The sequence below is a fragment of the Pagrus pagrus genome (assembly GCF_965226575.1).
Source record: "Pagrus pagrus genome assembly, chromosome: 7".
Classification (NCBI taxonomy): Eukaryota; Metazoa; Chordata; class Actinopteri; order Spariformes; family Sparidae; genus Pagrus; species Pagrus pagrus.
Window position 1 is genome coordinate 27,366,012 of NC_140191.1, and position 17,767 is coordinate 27,383,778.

Genomic DNA, 17,767 nt, shown 5'->3' on the forward strand with positions numbered 1-17,767 from the left:
TTCACTGTGTATTGTTCTCATGACCTTTTTGTAAAGACAAAACGTGAAGCACTGAGCCATGAAATGATAAATGTCACCAGCAAACACAGTACCATCTGATGCATGTTTATTTTCCAATACAATGGCGCTTTTATAAAATATCTGATGCAGAAACATCAACAGAAACGTAGAAATCATAACAGGATACCATACACACTGAACCCATAAATACATATTCACACACTTTAGAAAAGTACACATTATCCATTAGAGCCTTTGGTCTAGAACATATGCCAGGTGGAAACAACAAACATTAGCAGAAGAAGAGTTCTCTGTGCACCACTGAAGCCCTATCATATTTTTTAGCAGTACAGAATATGCAGTGCACACACGACGCCGTTTGCCTTCTCCCATCGTGAATGAATGTTTTGCATTGTTAAGGGATTTACAACCCTGCGTAATCCTGACGGTTGTCCATTTTCATAACGCTAAAATCTTTGCATAAGATAGAGATAGAATGGAAGGCAAAAGAAATACAACCAAGCACCAGGCACTGTAGAGTGAGGCACTTGAGCACCTAACACCTCTGGTTTGGCATCATGACGTTTGGCACATGAGGGTGGCGTTGCACTCTGAATTGTGTTTGTGTGTGTGTATGTTTGTGTATGTGTGTGTGTGTGTGTGTGTGTGTGACAGAGAGGTGGGCCATAATAAAAGCCCTGTCCAGGAAAACTCTCACAGCCGCCGCCTTCTCCGTTCTCCGTACCTGTTGTGCATCTGAAAACAACTACTGTTGGTAAGTTGCTTACATTCATTCTCCTCATATTTACACTTCCGCCATAGAAAGTTCAGTCTTTTATACTCCAAGAGTTATTTTTGAGCAGCTCTCTCACAGAGTTTTAAAATGAAAATCCACACTAGTTGATCCAGATGACTTTACTGAACCACTGGCAAGGCTTCCAGTCTGTTGAGTCATGAAAATGTACTCCATTGTTCCACAACTTTTATCTTTTCCACTTGCACTCCCTCGGTTTCCTTGGCCCTCATGAGGTTAGTGGAGTGATCCTGGGCTGGGCTGATGAGAGGGGGAGCTGCTATGATGTGGAGGAGTCTGGCTGGCTGAGGTCCTTCTTCCTCTTCTTCTTCTTCTTCTTCCCACTGCAGGGCTTACAGACGCAGCACAGGATGCAGGGCGAGGCCAGCAGGAGGAGCGGAGAGGTCACCAGCACGATGATGCTGACCCCCACCAGGATACCCACCACCTGAAGGACAGCGTAGCATTTTTAAAGCTGCATTAATCAGTATTAACAGTGGATGGAATGAGTATGTAATGTGAGAGCCACACCTTTTAGCGTTTTTAGTATCTTTTAGCTCATTGTTTGGATTTTAGGGATGAACACTTGTTTTTTGTGTTTTGGTTCAATCTTCTGATATAAACCTACTGCACACTACCGACCCTGCACTAAACAGTCAACAGACAAAGTTAGCACCTATCTGATGAACATAGTGGAGCATTTAGCAGCTGAAAAGCTGAGAAAAACAGAGCTAAAAGCAGAGTGGATATTGCACATTTACAAGATTGACAGAAAAAAACTAAAAAAAAAAGAATGCTAATGTTGCTCTGTGTCTGCAGGATGTGCAAGCTAACACATCAGCCACACTGACTTTATCAGGCGATAACGTGTCAGTGTTAGTAATCTAGTAAAGATGTTAGATTGAAGGACGACCCGACTGACTAGAATCATATAAAAAGGAGATACTGCCAATAAATGGCATTGAATAATTCTATTTTTGAAAGGATCCCAGTTCTTTCCAGTATTTTGTTTGTGGTGCTAAACCAATGTCAAATATTCAGACTGTTGAAAAAGTAGCACACATACACATCTTCATGAAAAAGTTAACTACTCTCAGTTTCAGTTTTGGCATAGCAGCCTTCATCAGAGCAGGGTGTTGCTGTAGACTTATGTAGTATGTGCCTCCTTTTTACCTTTCAGGGTATTCAGCAGTTGGTTTTAAATAATTATAGGAAATAGATGCAAAGCTAAATCATTGCTGGAATGTGATGGTCTATAGTGTTTGGAGGCATTGCTTTATGGCAAAAAGTATAAATGGATCTAAAGCTTCTAGCTGAAACATATCAATGATATATGAACATATCACACAAGTGGGATACTGTTGATATGATATGGCACTGTGGGTTTATGGGTAATGTAGTTATACTCTTGAATCATCCAGTCTACCTTGACCATGTTCTCATTACAAGATACGACTATTCATTTGACAATTTACATCACTTCCAGTACTATGAATCATTTAGTTTGACATTACATAGACAATGTGGACAGACACCCTGTCCATATATTTTATGTGTACGTTTCATCTTCAGCTGTTTTGTAGCTGCAGTCAGAAGAAATCTTAATGCTACATATAATACAGTAATATCTCAGACAATAGTAGCAACAGTTTGAGTTTGGCCCTATCCTCTTTTAACTTGACGACGGCACCATGCACATACAACATGTTTCTCCATGTTAGGTGTGGAAGAATTTGACTTGTACAGAGCCCTGACCTCATCCAACACCTGTGGGATGAACTGGAATGTCAACTGTGAGCCTTATCACCCAACACTGGTATCCAAAGTCAATAATGCTCTTTTGGCTGATGGCTCACTGTTGTAGCAGCATATTAAATGGCTCTGGTCGGGGAAGTGAGTTGCTCAACAGTCCCACATTGGTGTAACGTGTGACTGTTTTTGGCCATGTAGTGTACATCAATAGTTAGTATGGTCATCTATCGAAGTCTAAATTTAGAAAGCATTCAATACAAATGTTGTTTACAGTATAACTTAAAAGGTACTGTCACTCTGGTCGGGTTCGGAGGCAGCTGAGAGGGAGCTACAGTGGCAGAGGAATTTGTGACGAGCAGATCATAAAACTTATAGGACCTGTTAGGCAAGGGTGTAACCAAGTCAGTCATGAGTTGTTTTGCAAGGCACTGCGCTGTTGCACTTCAACTCTGTAGACTTGTAGCAGTGTAAACACACCAAGACGCACTCAGGAGGCTCACTGCAAACTTGATACTAATCATGTGATAATGGCATCAGAGCAGGAGAAGTGGAGAGGAAGTAGGTTTGTTGGCTGATTGAATCATTTTGTTGAACGTGCGACGTCATCGCAGGGCAGGAATTTGAGATTAGTGCTGGGATTAGTTCAGCTTAATGTCTGATAAAGGACAGTTTGGGTACACTGGTGGAAAACAACAAGGAGCTAACAGACTTTATGGGTCTTAAAAGAGAAATTCAGCAATAAATGTAGCAGCTGATGAACAGAACAAAGCCGACAAACTGTTTCGACTTTTGTTAAAATGTTCAACAAAGTGAAACCTGCCACACTGGAGGTTTTACTGTCCTGCGTGGGCTCCTGTAATGTCTTCACTGCAGAGTTTTTCAACAGGGACTAACTGAACTGACAGCCAAACAGTGCAGCAGCTGGGATGGAGTCCAAAATCTTTACAGTCCAATCCTGGTAGAGTGATGGCACAGTTTTACTAAAATCAAACCCATGCATGTAATAACCGACAACCCACAGATGAGTGGCTCTCCGGCTAATCCATTCAGACAATGACAACGTCACCACAAACCCGAAATGAATACTGTGTGTCTGCTCTGCTGTCTGCCAAGTGGCCTCACCTGCGTCCTGTTCCACATAACTGAAGCCCTGGAGTGTCCCAGCTTGTTTCTGCACGGTCCCTTATCATAATGCCGCAGGAATATATCACCCTGCAATTAAAAAACACACATGTTAAGTCATGAAATCTGCATGCAGAGATTCCAAAGAACATTCAGAGACAAGTTAAAGATAGGTTAATATGTTGGGAACGTGGCTATAAAAAGTATAGATAGATCTGAACAGGTGGCTAGGCAGTATAGTTCACATGTGCGAGGTGGGTCGCAGGGGAGACTCACATCCAGGTTCTGCAGACAGTACCAGCAGAAGGTGTGTTTGCAGCTCTTACACAGCATCTGTGCACAGCCCTGGTTCCTCTCGATGTAGATACCACACATAGGACACTGCTTGATGGGCATGTCAGAGTCGCTGTCAGAGCGGGCCCTGAGGGAAACACAGGAGAAATATCAGGTATGGAGTAACAAGGGGCTTATTGTATGAAGCCATGCAGGCCTCAAGAGTCTCCAGGCAGAGTGCGAGATCTTTATGTAGCAGCAGAGTTAAGGGTCAGTGCTCGCTTACAACTGGGTTAATTATTTTGGGATTCAGAAGGACGAGGGAAGTGTTCTGTAAGTACGATGCAGGGCCATAGCTACTATTAGCAACACTGAGTTAATGTTAAGTTTACCTTCTACAACAATAAAGGTCCCATATTATGCTCATTTTCAAGTTCGTACAATTATTTTGGGTGTTAACCCGAAAATGTTTAATGTTAAAGTTTAAAAAAAACATAATTTTTCGAGAAATTACGATTTTTAAAATCAGCATCCTTTTTGATAGATGTGAAAAACAGCATCTGGTACTGCTTCTGTGTCCAAAAAGTGTCACCTGCTGCTGATAGATTCAGAAAAATCTCTCCCAAACAGCAAATAACATGATCTGATGTCAGACTGAGTAATCAAATGTTTCAGTACACATTTCAGTATAATTATCAGCCTAGTTTAATTAGATCATGATGTATGTGGGTAGATAAAATGAAGTCAGAAACTTGTAAGGTGGACAGACCACAGTATTTCCAAAACACCGGCTACAGCTCGGGTACGACAAGATTGTGTTTGATGACGAACCCTGCAGGCAAAGTTATATCACGTTCTCAAGTTCAGACTGAAAATTGACTGTCCCCATGCCTGCTCCATCCTGCACAGCACACTGCAGAGACCACCGCTTCACTGCAGTGCACGGGCTCCTTCTGTACAGTGAACTAACTGGCTCGTTGCCCGCCCTCCTCCTCCCTTTGGCACGGAGACAATGGAATTCCAATATAAGTCAGTGACTCCCCAATGACATCAGTCAGTCTGGCAGAGCCACAGCTCGGAGCAGCACAGTAATGTAGCTGTACAACAGGGACGACACAGAGGGCACTGCTGAGGAACACCAAGCTATTAATCCTGAAGTAATGTTTACATTCAACTCAGGGCCTCTGCTGGGAGAGGAGGAACTACGCATCACTTGTATAGTCAACTCAATAGCTGGCAGGTCTTTTTTATATTTAATGGAAATGCAACATTTTAAAAAATAGGAATTTGTCTGCACGTTTACATTTTAAACTGAACAGTGAAAATAACCCATTAATTCCATCGTGATTAAGTCAGCAGTTTGTTTCCAGCAGTAACAGGTCTTGTCTGGACGAACACACTCATCCTGCTTTCAGCACAGTATCATTCTCAAAGCACAGCTCAGACTGTGTGGCTGCAGTCAGTGGGCGGCTGACTGACCTGCTTTCATGAGCGGGTGAGGGTGACATCATGGGCTGGCGCTCAGGGCAGGTATGGCCGTCCTGCCACGGCCCTCTGCACCCAGAGCAGAAGACGGCGTGACAGGTCAGACACGGCACAGCGGTGGGCTGGCCCTCGGTGCTCGGCTGCAAGCTGCACACCGCCTGGCAATCAAGCACCGGGCACCAGGCTTTACTGGGGTCCAACTTCACTCCTGTAGAGAGAAAAGAAGAAGGTGTGGAGCAGACATCAAGGAGCTGAGGTGTTCTATACACAAATAAATGCGTGTTTTGCCATCAGTCATTCTCCTAATCTGACCTGGAGGTAGCTCAAGAAAATGTGCTTTTTATGTTGCTGCATGGTTTGGGATAAACAGAATACATGCTGAAGCCATTAGTCAAAAAATTGTGGTAATTAATTAGGTAATTTCTCAAACTAAACATTTACTGCTTCCAGCTTGTCATATGTGACATGTTTTCAGTTTTTAATCACTGAACATCTTTGAGTTTTGTGGTCGATAAACCCAAGTCAACAGATTAACTGACAATGAAAACATGCAGCCCACAAAGACTCCTGTAATGTTAGATGTTAGCATTAGATCTCAACTCCATGCGCTGAAACAACTTCAGGGACGAGGTTAAAGTAAGAACACCGGGGCAGCTTCTTCCAGTGCACTTGAATGACTGCCAACAATTAAACAACAACAAACACTGCACTTCATTGTCTTACAGAAGCTTGTCACTCCGCCAACCTGTTAATACAACAGTCCCATAGCTACACAAAATTAGAGACACACCAGTATATATACACATTATATACAGTATACTGACTAACCATGTCTATTACCCACATAAACCTTTGTAAAATAAGTTAATGTTCAAGATAAATGTCATCTTACAACACCTTACTGCACACTTAGCATCAGACTCAGTACTAATAGCACCGTACTTAAACAGAAAACCTAATAAAGAAGCTAAAACTACTGAAAAAAGCGACTCCAGTGTCTCTGTAAGGCTGTACCGACAATAACTAATGCTAACATGCTCACAATGACAGTGTTAACATGCTAATGTTTACCAGGTTCATGATCTTAATTTAAAGTGTTAGCATGCTGACGTTTGCAAATTAGCGCTAAGCACACAGTTTAGTGGGGGAGGCAGGAGCCTGGCTGGGGAACTGAAGGGGGGCCTGTTCAAATCCAGCACAGACCAGTCAGTGTGGAGCGTGAGGTCAGTTCAACTCTGTCTGTAAAACAACAACTGCGTGACTGCCCATGAGGGATTGATAAAGTATACAAAAAAATAACAAAGCTGCGGTTGATGGGAAATGTCGTGTCTTTGAACAGATGATGAAGGTTGAAAAAGGTGCGGAAAAAAAGTTATTATGGCTAAAAACATCTCACAAACACATTGTTCTAATTCCTAAATGGTTATCTGTGAAGGCAAAGAACATTCTTGTTTATACGCTCTGAAGGATAAACATTCGAATGTAACACACAAAAAATAAATCTGTTTCACAACCTCAACATAAACTGGAGCTTTCATGATGTGCTGCACCAGCTCATACTTTCATCGTGAATCATAACAGATGACAAACATTGTTGCAAAACAGCCTGTACTTTGCACTTCTTTATACTTCCAGTACTACGAGTCCTGTGATTTATGGCCAGAGTAAACGATAACTATTATTGGCTTCACAGCGTATTGTTACTGTGCAACTGGAAAAGACCAATATAGCTACAAGGCAAACTAACCTAAGTTTGCAATTTGTAAATGTCAACAGAACCCTTTCTGCTCTCAGGCCTCCGCTGCAAGGCAGTGCCTTCACCAGCATTATGGTGCAATCAGTTACAAATAGGTCACACAATTTATTAGCACTGAAACGCTCATTACTTCCAATTTTACAGAATAGTCACATGGACCTCTCGAAGCATTTGTTATCGAATTTCCTGCCGCTGAGGTTTGGTTTAACTGAAGGTATTAAAGCCACAATTTCAGTAACCCCCAGGGTTAGACTGGACCAGAGCAGGAGAGAAAACAGGGCACATGGCCACACAATATCCCAGGCATGTGAAGCTCAGCACGCCGTGGGGCTGCTTAGTGTAATGCCACCAGCTGAAGTGCAACCTGAAATAGCCCACTGCCTGACACCAGTCACCAGCATGCTAATGCAACAATACCTACCTCTCTCAAACTTCAGACGTTCATACAGCTCCACCTGATCTTCTGGGGCTAAGGTGGCTATCTGCAATCACAAAGAACAGGGGGGGCTAGGTCACGTTTTATGACATTTAACTCTTAGTTATTAGTGCATGCAAGAAGTGTGGAGGTCAAGGTAATATGTGAGGGTCACGATACACATTTTGTGTGGTTGCTAAAAAGCTGATTCCATATTCAAGAGTCACAATTTTCAAGTTTAATTGTCAATATGTAATAGAAGATTATATACGATTGTTGTCTAATCTAGTTTTAGCTCCTAAGCTACAGACAGAAAAACACACAACTATAAAAAACTAATGAGTTAATAACAGTCAGGTCACAAAAAAAACAAAACATTTTAATGACAGAAAAGACTGCCAGTATTTCCATATTTTATTTATACAACAACTAAAATGCCATTTTCAAGTTGCAGTAAAGGCTGCGAGATGTCATCTGCATACAATCCATGAGAAAGATCCTGGAAAAGTTGGCTAGACCACTATTAGCTTATCGTAGCTAATGCTAAAACAAGCTGGCAAGCTCTAGAAAAAACATATTTCTTACTCAAATCTTTTAAGACTAAAGACAGACTTGAATTAGTATTAATACTACTTACTGTGCATGTTATCCCCCCACAGTAATACTGTTTCCATGTCTTAACATCTGCCCTAATTCACTACTGGATAATAGGGGATAGAGATCCTACAATCAAATCAGTTTTAATTGAAATGGAAGGCCAATGAGCACCAGCTAAAGAGGCTTTTCTTACAATAAGTGTCTGAATGCAGTCGTATTGATACAAATGAGGAGCTGAGGAGCAGAATTTCCATTTGTTTGTGCTGGTAAAGTTCTTCTACGATAACTGTGTGGTCTTTACGATGTGTGACAGCTCAGTTTCACTTTCTGTCTGAGACCTGGCATGACCTCACTGTATTCTTCCCAACAAGAATTTCCTCAGAAATGTCATTAAGACTGGATACACAGCATTTTCACAACACTTCATCATGATTAATCCAGACCACATAATGTAAAAAACCACAAGGGTGACAATCCAACTTTAGATTTCTTCACACATCTGCTTGCAGCCCTGTGAGCTGTAAACACACCGGTGTAGCCAGCAACCTAGAAATTCAATGAATATTCCAAAATAACAGTTTACCTGCACATGGTTTTAGTTCAGTTTGTGCATCAGCGTTATTTTTATACGTTATGGCCTCTGAAGAGTCTTTTAAGGTTTCACTCATGACCTACATATCATTGGTTTTAAGCAGGGCATACCTCAGAGTCCAGTAGCACTCCAGTCTTTTGGCAGGCCATATCTGGGCAAGTGATGGGGGCCCCCCCACCCTCCATGATGGCCAGCTGAACATACTGCTGCAGACACTGAGAGGGAGAAACAACACCAGCACCATTAGTCTGGATATTGAATGGAACAGGGAGAATTGTGCCATCATTTATAATATAGTACTAGTTACCTTCAATAATACAGAACAAACAACGTATAGAAACATGACACATGACAAATGGAGAAAAAGCAAAGGAAAATCAGCTGTTGTGCAAACATGGCAGGCTGAATGTCAAACAAACATGAGTTCATATCAGCATTCACACGTCAAGTCATATGGAAGGGCAGGAGGAACTGTGTACACATTACGCAAAGGCAGACAGTTTTGAGGAACAGAAAAGAGAAACAAATTTAATTGTCACTTTTCTCTGGAAGACGGAAAAACAAAACTATGGTGGAAGTGTGGCACGTGATTTCAGGGTTTGACTAGCGCTTATCATGTGCTTTCTCATAAAGCACGATGTACTGTTCATCCCAACGCTGTCTGAGCTCTTGAACCAGAGTGGAGGAGATATTTCAGCTTAATAAAAATGAAGTCCAACTGATAAGCAGGGTTTACTGTATTCATTTCCCTGCTTCTTCCCCCGTGACTCTGTGCATGTGTGTGTGTTTTATCTGCGTGACCTTGTGCGTGCAATACACTGACAACTTAGCTAGCCCGGACAGAGATTAACACCTGCCACCCTCTAACAACCTTTGTGTGTCAGGACATGATACCATCATCTCAGTTCGATAGGCCAGGCAGGCGTGTAATAGACAAGAACAGAGTAGTAGTACAACTCTGTACTTTTGTTATAAATAATACAGCTCTGTATTCTCGTGGCAGCACGCTCGTAAAAGGACTGACAAAGAGTTAAACTGCTCTGATAAATCACAAATATTTCCAAGGACGAGACAAAGAACGTTAATGTGAGGCCAATCCTGTGTTGAAACCACTCTATTTCACTGAAGCTGTCATATGCAAGATGTACCCAGAAAAGGATCTATTTTAAGATCCTAAAGGAGGAAGTGGTGCTGCAATAAAAGGAGCATCCCATTCCAAGTCATTTAAACGTTGGAGATTTGCCTAAATTACCCAAAGAAAACTTTGCTGTTGGATCACTTTTGTGCAATCTTCACCGCCTACAGAAAGTGAGTAAAGCCATGAGCAATATGAGTATAAAGGACACTTACATTTTCTAGAAAATCTAAATATAGACTGGTGGCTCCCTACTCAATAACAAAGGTTTGACTTCCATGGCAGCTAATGTGTCCTGCGGGGTGTCCCCGATCAAAAAACACTTGGATGTGAGCATCATCTCCTGTAAATGTATGTTCGTCTTCTCTTACCACTGTACAGAAGACACAGTCGCAGCTCTGCAGTTCCCTGGAGGCTGCAGACGGCTGCTCGCTGAGGCACAGCTTGCAGAAGACCTCAGGCCCCGGCTCTGGATTGGTGCCGGCCTCGGGGGTCCCCGGCACCGAATCCCCAGCTTCCCGGCTCAGGGTGGGACTCCTGCTGGCCATGGTGGGGCGAGGTATGCAGGGAAGGGAAGGAAGGCGGAATCAGGCTGCTCCTAGCCCTTCTGCTGGGGACTGAGAGGAGCTGCAGCCTCCATGTTCCTGAAAGCAGAAACAACGTTAATCTCTTCAGTGTAGGTGTAGCACTTCCTTCCCTCTCTGTAACTGTCAAGTCTTCTGACAACACTGCACCCTGTTTCTGGAAACCTGTCATCTGTTCTGGTAACTGGCAGACCAGCTGTGATTACTTCACCTATCCCTGAAGCAACACACTGTCATTGTCTTGTTACCCGAGAGACGTATTAGTCACCGTTTAGAGCTGTGTGGCTCATGAAGTAAAATATAATTATGTGGAATTACTGCAGTATTATAGATTTCTCATCATGCTGGTTATTTCTCCATAAATGGGTGTCATTTTTGAGGCCACATCCCAAGGTCTGTGTTTACTGGGCCTACAGTTATTGACCCGCTCCTTAATCATTCTGACAGCAACAATTGATCGTTTAGAAACATGGTAAATAACTCGTGGAGGTAAGTAGGTAAGTAGGTACTTGGCAAGAGCTGTTTTGTTTAACATGTAATGCAACCATTAAGCAGAATTACAGAGCTGAAGGCTGGATAAGGAAGTTCACTCAAATAAATGAATGGTTCTGAAAACTTCCTGAGATGAGAGGATGATCAGGATAATGCAGACGGGCTACATTTCTGAGAATGTTTTTTTTGTTTCTGATGCTCAGATTATGAAAAAATTTGAACAATTCAGAGGAGAGGCGCTATCATTATAACTTTTTTACTTTTCACTCTTTTTAGAGTGACGAGGAATTAAACCGAAAGTGGATGCTGTCCGATGTTACACATGAAGCTACCCAGCTTCAGTCTTAATTGGAACAGTGCGAGCTAAAGTTGCAACACCGTTAAAAACAGCATTAAACTGTTTTTAACGGTTTAATATTTTAGTCAAGCAACTGTTTTTAGATTAATTCTAGGCAAGATAGTGTATACAGTTATAATGATATTAGATCTTATTAAAACTTAATGGATATCAGCCGGCGTTTTCGTGTCCTTGTTGGTAAGTAGGGTAAATCTTAAAAGATATATTATTTCAATATAAATATATACACAAGAAGTATGCTTAAGTAAAGAATTTTAGAGGGTAATTACCTCATAACAAATTACAACTTGTAATGGGGGCATCTTCCCCTATGACCCTGTAATGTAGTACAACTTCTGTCGTCCCGAGTGGGGAGGACCATGCAATGCCGTTTGTTTCAAGCCCTGCAGCATGAGAGCTAGCAGCAGGCAGAGCTCACAGCTGACCGAGCTTACAACTTAGAGCGGAGCTAAACACACACAGCAGGACTGAGAGTTTCTGTTCAGAGGAACATGAAGTGTTAAACAGTGAACTGCAGTTTAATGTGACAACACAACACAACTTTAAATGTACTGAAGTGCTGAGTACAGTTTGTAAAGTACTTTGAGGCTGGAGTTACACTTTGCATCTGTGTACATTTGATCAATCTTAAAAAGGTGGTGGAGTCGTGGTTTCAGGGCACAAAAACTGAGACTAAGATTTATTATTTACTTTTTACTTTATTCTCTTTTCTCTCATTTTGTTTTAAACCTTTCTTGAATCAATACAAAATAAATATGATTATTAATTTCCTCAACATGTTAATGGAAATTTTACACTTACTATGTCATCAATAACTAACAACTATAGGTGATGATAAAGTGAAGAAACGTCCCTTTGATCAGTGATCAGCTGATACTGCTTCCAGAGATCACTGATCCTTATCAAAGCACTTCATATTTACTTCCCCTACACCAATATAATTACTGAATTTGATTGACTGGAGTACTTTATAACCCTGATTTAGTATATAATTAACTCCGATCTGAGTATTGGCCAATAGGACGAGGACATTTTGAGGAGGTCCATGTAATTGCGCACTGACTCTTGGAGGGTCAAACGCTACAGCCACACAGTCTGTATATACAAGACTGTGCTCTCAAATCTACATTAGCTAGTTACAAATGTAACGTGTTGCAAGCATGCATGAGTTGTGAAAACTATGCAACACTGATGAGCAACACATTCAGTACAGGCAGACAACTTGAGGATGTTATCACCACAACATACGAACACAGTTTAATATTTGAAAAATAACCCTGGATCTTAATTTTTGTGCATCTCTTAACACATTTAAGAAAGTCGACTGTCCCCTACAGGCACAAAACTAAAGTAAAATAAGTCAAATGTAAGTTTTTGTGTGGAATAACTCATTTCACTCAAGTTTACAGCAAGCAGCTCTGAGGCTGTCTTAAATCGAGGCACAGAGGTGCATTGAGCTAAAAGCTATCATCATCATACCAACATGTTCGCAATGATAACACATAAATGCTGATGTTAATGAGATATAATGTTCACAGTGTTCATTTTAGTTTAGCGCGTTAAGATCCCTTCATTTGCCAATTAACACTAAACACAAAGTACAGCTGAGGCTGATGGGAATGTCAATAATTTTGCAGGTATTTGGTCATAAACCAGAGTACCGGACAGATTACCGTTTTGACCAGATAATAGTTCCAGTGTTCCCTGTTAGGCACTCAGCATGTTACCAAGCCAACATTTGTCTATAACCACTTAAAGACAGCTGAGGCTATGAAATGTCAGAAGATCACCAGAGTTATTAAAATGATCCAGAGCAGACAAACCAAACACTGGCTCTAGAGAGGGCTTGACACGTATTTAGTCACCACCGTAGGGGTGAGTGAGACAAGTTAGTTCAGATGACACCAGATCCTACACACTGTACCTTTAAGCCACGAATGTAAACCTCGTGGTGGTGCTAAAGGAAAAGTCAGGGAATCACAAAGTCATCAGGATTCATCACCCTGGGACCATGAATGTCTGTACATATCTTTATGCCAAACCAGGCAATCGTTGTTGAGTTTGTTCTGGGTCAGGACCAAAGTGGGGGACCAACTATCATGGTTAAAAAAATACTAAAAATGTATAATACACAAAACTCTGGCGAACACAGCATCAAGCTGCGACTTTCACCTTTGAGTATCAGACATCATGCACTAGTTCCACATTCTGGGGCAGCATGAAACCCAAAAAGCATCCCTTTGGTTCTGTCCAATCCCAAAAAGCATGAGAAATAATAACCCCATAATCTGGGATTTGTGATTAATCCCGTAGATAACAGTGGTTGGCCACAGAACAGGGTCACACAGGAAACGGTGGCGTTAAAAACACACTCTGCAGCCTGAGCGGCTGTTGAAATCACACATTATCCCGCTCACAAGGCTCTCTATTTCAGCAGGCTGTTAAAAGTTGGCAGGGAACTTTTGAGCAGCTCAGTCAATACAGCCACCACCACCGCAGCTGTCCTAAATTTCAGCGAGCGCTCTCTTATAATGTGCTATCGATCAGCGACGACATACATTCAGATCACTGATAGTGAGGCTTGTGTAGCTGTGTGTGTTGGTGTTTCTGCACTGTCACGGTGTATCCTCCTGCACTGCCAGCTGAGCCGGCTGCAGTCATCATCCCACAAAACTCTCGGCCTGTCCTGCCCAGGCGTAAGCAGCCCCACGGTCCCACATGGGAAAATAACAGGTCTCTAATCAGCCGGCTCTGCTGCACGGAAACTCCAGTGTGTATTCAATAACAATGTGAAGCCTTTAATTCGTAAACATCTTCAAAGTTTAGAGGAACTTGAGATTACGTGGGTAATTTCTGTCAATACATGAGACTGGTGGAAGTCTTTTTGTCTTAGGAACAGATAAAACAGTGTTGTTCCATCTTTTGTCATAGATATGAGGAAGTGTGATGCCTCATAATTATATCTGTGCCTTTAATAAACTGTATAAGACATGGTGGTCAGATTCTAATGACATACAGTGAACGGACTGAAGTTTTATATGAGTTTGAGGGCCAAACCATTGTCTGAACACTCTTTCAGATGCATTTCCTCCCTGAATGTTTGCAGATGTGTCCAAATTTCAATAACCAAATGTCAATACAAACTGCTGACGGCCCAAGGCTTGCCAGGAAATACATCATTGTCAGTATCAGCTTTCGAAAACCTGCTCGACCGCTGCAGTCGCAGCCCCTGAGCAAGCAATTAGAGCTGAGAAGTTCACATTCAAACTCGAGCCTCCTCTGTTCGAGCTGTTCATTAATCAAAAACGCCCTTGTGTGCTAACAGTTTCTTTTAGGTGTGGAGCCGGCCATTCAGTGATTAGCAGTCCCCGGCGGATTAAGGTCTAGATGGCATTCCAGCCACGGGGGGATCAAAGCATCATTGTTGACCAGAGAGGCAGAAACGGAAAAACCAGATCTGCCCGGTAAAAAACTGCCGCTGCTTTTACACAGACTGCCACTGTGTTGGGAGGCAGGCAGCTGGGACTGTGTGCTCGGGGAGTGTGTGGCAGCATTTATATGGCATCATTGATACAGCTGCAATCACTCCCTGTCCGTCTCTCTGGGTCCCTGGCCCAGTAACCTGTGTGTGGAGCCTAAGACAGGAGCGCATAAAGTTGAAACACATGAGGAAAATGATGGGGTGGGAATATGCAAACCTTCATCTAGTGCACATCAGTTTAACCAGGATCAGTGTGGTGGATATTGACTCATATTGCTGTCACTTAAAGGTGTATTATTCCCAGAGTTGTATCCTGACAGTGTGCTGTGAAACACTATCCTGAGGTGAGTGTGGTATTTGTCATGACTAATAACAGTGTATTATCTTATCTGTCACAGTGCCTGCAAGCAGACCACACATGAAATCTGACACATCTGCATCCCACCCCTCAAGGTTGCATTCACGGATAGGTCACAACTGAAATTCTGACGCATTCACGGTGTAATATTTCGTAAGGTCCACACGTTTGTTGGGTCTATGTGATGCAGACAAAAAGCCAGAAGGGCAGAGGAGAGAGAGGGTGGGGGGGGCACCTACCTTGCCTGTGGACCACTGGGTGTAGGAGCTGCCTGAGTCCAGATCCACAGCCGCAGTGCTCTTACACTGACACATGTGTTGAGACAGTCTGCTGTTGTAATAACCTCTGCTGTCAACGCCTAAGTCCTCTGCCGACCCGGTACCGCTTTTCTCAGACACGAACCGCGCTTAAAGAAGAACCTAAAAACATGTTGAAGCGTCCTGCTCGCTCCTGTCTGGCCTGTGTCAGTGTGTCTGCTCAGCTCCTGCGTGTTGTTTCCATCCAGGAAGCAGAGGCTGCTCTGCGCTGAGCTCCACTCTTGACTGCTCCTGCCGGTTATTTCACTATATTCATGCTGCTTTCAGGCACAGTCGGAGAAATGGAAGTCGCACCATGAACTGCTCAGGAACAAGTGAAAGGTGCGGAGGCCCAAAGCTGACAATACTACAAAGTGGAAAATATAACTTAATACGTCAGTGAATAGCAAGGTAATTAAAAGGATAAAGGAAAAGATGGGGAAAGCAGATCTTCTTAAGGATTTTAAGAGGAAGTATTTTTCACAAATCACTAAATTAAAACTTTTGGCATCACACAAGTTCTCACATAGATCTGAAGATGTTACACAGCTAGCTTGCTAATGAAAGCCTATGACCCATTTTCTTTTTCTTTTTTTTGTAACAAAAAATGATGAGGTTTACTTTTCTACAACTGAACTGAGCTGAATAATTTTTGCAGTATTAAAGTAATAAAGTATTATATAGCGCTTTCAACTCAATGTATTCCGATTTGACTACTTAGACTACTTTAGACCAACAACAATTCACAGATAAATACTTTCATTTCTCCCCTTGAGTTATATTCCCAGTCATGTATAGACCTTGAACCTTCATAATGGGAAACACAATTTATACAGTAAGTACTGTAAAACTGAAGGAATACTGAATATATTGAATACATTACATTATGAAAAATTCTGGTAAGGTGAGATTTAAAATTCATTCTTGACGTTGGACCATATCCATGGTTTATTTTCAGGAGGCGTGAATTAGGACTTTTCAATTAATCCCTTATTATTGTTATTATTATTATTATTATTATTATTATTATTATTATTATATTGATGTTTGTAAGTTCTTAAGTATATTCTAATCCCTTTTATTGTTTGTTTAATATCTATTAAGCTGCTGGTTCTCTTTTTTATCTCAGCTTGTGTTTCTTTGGCACGTCCAAAGAGTACGTGGCATTTTGTTTTCATTGTACACTTCACTTAAGACGCTCATTTTGGGAAACAACATATTTTATAGCAGATAGTGCGTCACCATAGTTGCACTTCTCTTATTCAATGTCCATATAAGGTGTCACCCATATTCATCATGAGGGAAACACCTTGCCCCTCTACCAGCTCAGTACTATGACTGCTCTGGAAGACCGTGGCCAATGCTTACCGAACTCATCCATGTGTGTATGCCCCATTGGCTGATATGCAGGCCTGTGTGTATCTGATTGGTTACTTTCATTTGCACTTTAGATACTGTGGCCTCACAAATTTGTTTCTATACTACACGCTTTGGTAGAGTTTTGACCAACTAAGACTATTTCTCTTCTTATACAAATTCAGTGGTGAATAAAGTTGGTTGAAGTTTCCCCACAAACTCCTATAATGATTATAATTGACAAACAGAACAGACTTTCACTTTTTCAGTTTACCTCTGAAGGGGATAGTCCTGTTTTTCTCACCATGTACTGACACTTTGCATTATTTCATTTCCTACAAAAGTATGGCATTTTAAAGATTTCATCATTTTGAAGCAGGCTGTGTGGATTGCTCATGCCTGTGCAGCACGAAAACCAGCCTGCATTCCTGTTGCATCATTTCCTCCTGTTTGTTCCGCTGCTTCAGTGCAAAACAGGTCAAAGCCATCATATATATCTAGGTGTAACAACATGTACCACCGTGCTAGTTTTGCTTGTATCCACATGTTTTATGAATACTAACTTAAAATTGAGTATTTTAAGGCTGCTGCGTTTGGAATGAATAGTTTACGAGGTGCAGTGAATGCATCAGGGCAGAATAGGTGAGACACGGCAGCGGGGCAAAGACAAGTCGCCTGTTTATGCAAAGTAAGGAACATTTACATCGGCCTGTGGCATAATTCAATATTGAGAGGTTGCAATATCACTATTGTGTCGGTGACTTTATATCTTACTGACTGCAGGCACACACTTGAAGGGATGTAGATCCGCAAGTGTCACGCAATAACGTCATGGGGCCAATCAGCTCTCGGCACATGCTCGGTGTTTAGATTACCCGCATCAGGAAGAGATCCAGTAAACACTCTCACATGTTTTCTTCTA

General features: G+C 41.9%; 1 protein-coding gene across 1 annotated transcript; it reads right to left on the minus strand.

Annotated features, from left to right (window-relative positions):
- Positions 1-89: 89 nt before the first annotated feature.
- On the minus strand, positions 90-15,712 carry rnf144b (ring finger protein 144B). The gene is made up of 8 exons (XM_084357775.1): positions 15,433-15,712; positions 10,292-10,564; positions 8,896-9,000; positions 7,603-7,663; positions 5,420-5,633; positions 3,944-4,088; positions 3,668-3,757; positions 90-1,241 (listed from the first exon to the last, which is right to left on the minus strand). Exons 2-8 carry the CDS (start codon positions 10,466-10,468, stop codon positions 1,074-1,076), a joined length of 960 nt encoding a protein of 319 aa, XP_084213901.1. The 5' UTR covers positions 10,469-10,564; positions 15,433-15,712; the 3' UTR covers positions 90-1,073.
- Positions 15,713-17,767: the final 2,055 nt, after the last annotated feature.